The 4,684-nt window shown below is 55.6% G+C and overlaps 1 protein-coding gene across 1 annotated transcript in view; it reads right to left on the bottom strand.

Annotated features, from left to right (window-relative positions):
* The window catches only part of GAL3ST3 (galactose-3-O-sulfotransferase 3), a 4,129-nt gene extending 1,100 nt beyond the window's left edge, over positions 1 to 3,029 (bottom strand). Inside the window, exons 1-2 of the mRNA XM_030887578.2 lie at positions 2,694 to 3,029; positions 3 to 737 (exon numbers count right to left, since the gene is read on the bottom strand). Coding sequence (XP_030743438.1) covers positions 3 to 737; positions 2,694 to 2,818 — 860 coding nt within the window. The 5' untranslated portion in view covers positions 2,819 to 3,029. The remainder of the gene's footprint in view (positions 1 to 2; positions 738 to 2,693) is intronic.
* Between the last annotated feature and the right edge of the window lie 1,655 nt (positions 3,030 to 4,684).

The raw sequence follows: 4,684 nt of genomic DNA, 5'->3' as shown, positions 1-4,684 counted from the left end.
GCGCGGCCCGCGCGAGCGCCGCGGGGATGGCGGCCAAGCGCGAGCCGGCGGCGCGCGCGTTGAGCTTGGCGTAGAGCACGTCGTCCAGGTCCCAGGCCAGCAGGCGGCGCAGCAGCACGAGCGACTCGTCGAAGTACTCGGCGATCATGACGAGCGAGAAGACCTCCTCCACCTGGCGGATCAGCGCCGCCAGGTAAGCGGCGTCGTGGCGCGGGCTGCGCTCGTTGTCGCCGCCCAGGTCGTAGGCCAGCGTGTTGTGCGCGAACATGGCGAAGTGCTCGCCCGCGCGGTAGTAGGCCTCGGGCGCGCGCAGGAAGGCCTCGAGCGACGCGTTGGGCACGCGCCGGAAGGCCGGGCAGTACTGGTTGTAGTAGCTGAAGAGCGACTCGAACATGGCGGCCGGCTCGCGCAGGATGGTGACGTAGACGGTGTCGGGCGGCATGAGGCGCGCCAGCTCGGCGCGGTCGAAGCGCAGGTGGCTGGCCAGCACGTGCGGCGGCCGCGTGGCCCGGTGCACGAAGTGCGCCGAGAAGTTGCGCGGGTAGCAGAACTGGTGCTCGCAGCTCGGGTGCGGCAGGGCCACCGTCAGGTTGTGGCGCTCGGCGAAGCGGAAGAGGATGTTCTGCACCGTCGTGCCCGCCGTCTTGTGCGTCTTCAGGAAGGCCACGGTCATGTGCTTGGGGCGCGGCGGCGACTCTCGCAGGGGCGGGCAGCTCAGGGGGAAGAGCTTGGGGTACCTGTGGGGTGCGGGGAAGAGGGTGTGAGGGCGGCGCCCCAAAGGCAGGAACGTGCCATCAGCCGCCCACCTGAGCTTCACCCATAGAACCGTGGAGAGGTGCGGCAGGCAACCGGTTAGAGCCCCCCACCCCATTCTCCATTGGCCACGTGGTATGCACGCCCTTGCGTCATCCCACCCCCTTGAATGTGGACTGGCCCTGTTGATAGGTCTAAGGACGAGTCTAACGTCTGAGATTAAGTTATAAAAAGACTGTGGCATCTGTCTTACTCTGCAGGATAACTCGTCAGGGGGCAAACAAGCTGTCACACCCGAAGCTGAGCAGCCCTATGGAGAGGCATCAGATGGCAGCCGCCCCCAAGGAACCAGGAGGCCCTCCCTCAGTCCGGCTGCTTGAGGAAACGCAGCCTGCCAACCACCGGGAGTGACCCTGGAAGCAGACAGCTCTGAGGGCAACGTCATGAAAGACCTTGAACCAGACGCACTCAGCCGAGTGACCCCTGGCTTCTGACCCACCGAAACTTTGCGTTCTAGTAAAGGTGGGCAGTTTTCAGCTCCTACATTTTAGAGCAAGTTGTTTATGCAGAAATAAATCACATTAGGGACAAAGGCCCTTAGGGATCGTGCAGGAATCTCACTTTCCAGGATCCTGACAGGGCCAGGAGAGAAAAAACCACATCGTCTCTAAAAACTGGCCTCCTTGTGGCTGGGCAGCAGGTATATTATGACCTTGCTAACCACCAGCTACTCCCAGGGAGAAAGATAAGACAACGCTTTCTACTCCATAAACAGTCTCAGAAACCCACAGGGGGAACTTCTCCCCTGTCCTATAGGGTCACTATGAGTCAGAATCGACTCGGTGGTGGTAAGAAGACTTCTGGAGAGGAGTCCTGGTGGTCTAGTGGGTTAACCACAAGGTCGAACCCACAAACTGCTCCTCAGGAGAAAAATGAGGCTCTTTGTTCCCATAAAGATTTTAAGTCTTAGAAATCCCAAGGGCCAGTTCTTCCCTGCCCTGTAGCATCAACATGAGTCGGAATTAACTCAGTGGCTGTGAGTTTTGAGTTTGGGAGCCCGCGGAGCCTCACTCACTCATTCAACAAATAATTTTTGAGCACATACTATGCGCCAAGCACTGTTCAAGGCTCATGCAGTCTGCAGGCATGCAGAACCAAGAAGCCAAAGGCTATTGGCACAACCTCGTGAAACTCCTTGTTCCAGAAACGGGGTGTGTTTGGATGGGTCAGGTTCTTTTAGGTTCCCAAACTGATTTGGCCTACCCTCCCCATTTCAGAAAAAAATACATTTACTTGGTGCCCACAGCAATGAAAAACCTGTGTACCATAGCCCATAATCCAGGATAGAGGGTAGGTGTCTGCATTTGCAGTCCCTCTCCATCGCGTCCAGTGCCACCCCCAGGGGGCAGTATCGCCTGCTTTGGGACCTACAGCTGTAGACCAGGCGTCACTCAGCCAGGGCCGCTGGGCCCACCCACACCATCTGCAGGGGCAGTAGAAATGGAAATGCTGGGGCCCACGAGGCGAGTTGCGCTATGGATTGGGTTCACCCGGTCTGGCATGACTGGACACCTAGCATCCTGGACCAGGGTGACTAGCTGGGGTCACAGAGGTCATTGTCCTCATTTTCTGGATGAAGAGCCCTGGACTCAGAATTGAGGGTTGCCCAGTAGTGGCAGCAGTGAAGACAGGAAGATGTTACCGTCCTGTCCTCCCCAGCCCCCCCTTTCCCAGGAAGGAGCCAGGCCCAGTTACCACTGATGAGCTGGATGACTTTGAGCAAGTGACGGCCAGTCCTACCCAGGGAGGTGGTGGCCTGCAGAATGCAAGCAGAGCGCCCGGAGACTAGAGAGGAGGGCCAAAGCCCAGGAGAAGGTGGGCTCTCGGAAGGTAGAAGAAACAGGACCTGGGCTACCCTCCCCACGGCCTGGTCCTCTTACCAGCTGAGCTGCGCCCCCTGGTGGAGGAGGAGGCTTACGGTGCTGCACCCTAGTACCAGGAGCAGGATTTTCCTGCGACTCATCATCTTGGTGGCCTGCTGCAGGCGCTGGAGGATGGGTGGCATGGCGCGGTACCTGCCCCTAGGCCAGCTGGGGCCTCTGCTATCCAGCACTCCCTTCACCGGCACTCATGGGGGCTCCTGGGGCTCGGGGAGCAGGGCCAGAGTTCCCTGAGAGACCTGGCGGGAGAAGGAGGCAGTCAGGTTGGTGGTGGCAGAGACGGGCTCCGGCCCCGGCGGGGCTGCTGAAAAGGAGCTCTCCAAAGGGCCGGGGAGATCAGATTCCTGCCTCCCATTACCAAGACTATCTCAGAACTGCTTCAGATAACCCAGGCTTGGGTGGAATTACCAGGTCTGGGGTGTGGCTGGAGCGGCGCCCTAGCTCCCTCTGCCTTTCTGCCTGCCCCTAATTTGTCTCTGTCTCATGGCCACTCATATTTGCCCCCCCAGCAGCCTTGCCTCAGCACCAGGGTCTGGCTTCTTGGCTGGCCACTGAAGTCTCAACTCACAGCTGCCCCTCCTCTAGGCCACTCTGCCTGATTGCCTTAGCTAAGAGTCCTGATGCCCCACCAGCCCCCCACTTCTCACCCCTCTGACATAGGGGCTCTCACTGCCATCAAATCAAGGCCGGCTCAGAGCAACCTTACAGGGCAGGGCAGAACTGCATCTGGGCTTCCAAGACGGCAACTCTTTATGGGAGCGGAATGCCTCGTCCTTCTGCGGAAGAGTGGAATTGGTGGTTTCAAACCTCTCACCTTGTGCTTAGCAGCCCAGTCTGGGATCTCTATGCTATGCCGCCTGGGCTCCTTCCTGATGTGAGGCAGGGATCGAGAATCTGGGCTTACCAAATGGGCGATATCATTTCCTGTTTCACCCCATTTAAACCTCACCACCTACCACGGGCACTAGCCCCACTTTACAGACAAGGAGACGTTAAGAGATGATGACCGTCGTCCAAGGTCACACGGTCACACAGCTGGTCATAGCAGCCTGGACTCAGACACTACTATTTTCGGGTTCCAAAGTTCACAGCCTTACACACTGAGTTGGGGGGGGGGGGCAGGTTTCTTCAGGCGTGATCTTTTGCAAGCTGACGAACACCTCTTTCTCCCATGAGTAGATTTGACTAGCTGACCTGTCAATTCGCAATGAGGTACTTTAACTGCTGCACCACTAAGGCTCTTTAGGATAAGAGATACTCTTATGCACCGAGCATTGAGTTGATTCTGACTCTTACTGGCCCTTTGAGTTACCCCAAGGCTGTAAACCTTTCTGGGAGCAGTTACTCTTCATCCTGTGAAAGGGCTGGTGGATTTGAACTGCTGCTGCCTTTGCTGAGTGCTAGCAATCCAACTTGTAACCCACTCGATTATCAGGCAACAGATAAGCCAGAACTCAAGTTTAAGTCATGTCGGAATTAAAGAAAGCACATTGGCTGGAGACAAGTGTGAGTGGGTGGGGGCTGATTCACAGCTGTGAGATCACGGGACAATTGGAATTCCCAGCAGAGCCGGTGGTGGGAAATATCTATCTTATGATATGATCCTAATGAGCAATGAGGAACAGAAGGGAAAGAAAGAGTCCGTTTGAATCACCTAATAGGCACAGCCTAGAATCTAATAACTGTAATTATATTTCCTATGTAAGTTCATTTGAAGGGTGAAGAATATGACAATCATCATACAATTACATGGTGATTTAGAAACAGCCTTCCCAGGGTAATGTTCATAACCCTATATCAATCTTGCAGATTTATGAGAATTTGAACCATTATCATGAGAATTTGAACCATGGCCACCTGAAATGTTGGAAAAACTGGACAACTCAGGTACTGTTGCTGTTTATCAGAGACCTTGTTAACATTATCTATCAGGTGCATTCTACTGTTTTGCCATTTGATTTGTACAATTAGATTTCTTAATATAGGCCTCG

The sequence above is a fragment of the Echinops telfairi genome, unplaced genomic scaffold (assembly GCF_000313985.2).
Source record: "Echinops telfairi isolate 266 unplaced genomic scaffold, ASM31398v2 ScPeMD7_7417;HRSCAF=8455, whole genome shotgun sequence".
NCBI classification, from domain to species: Eukaryota; Metazoa; Chordata; class Mammalia; order Afrosoricida; family Tenrecidae; genus Echinops; species Echinops telfairi.
This window is presented reverse-complemented; position numbering and strand designations above follow the sequence as displayed.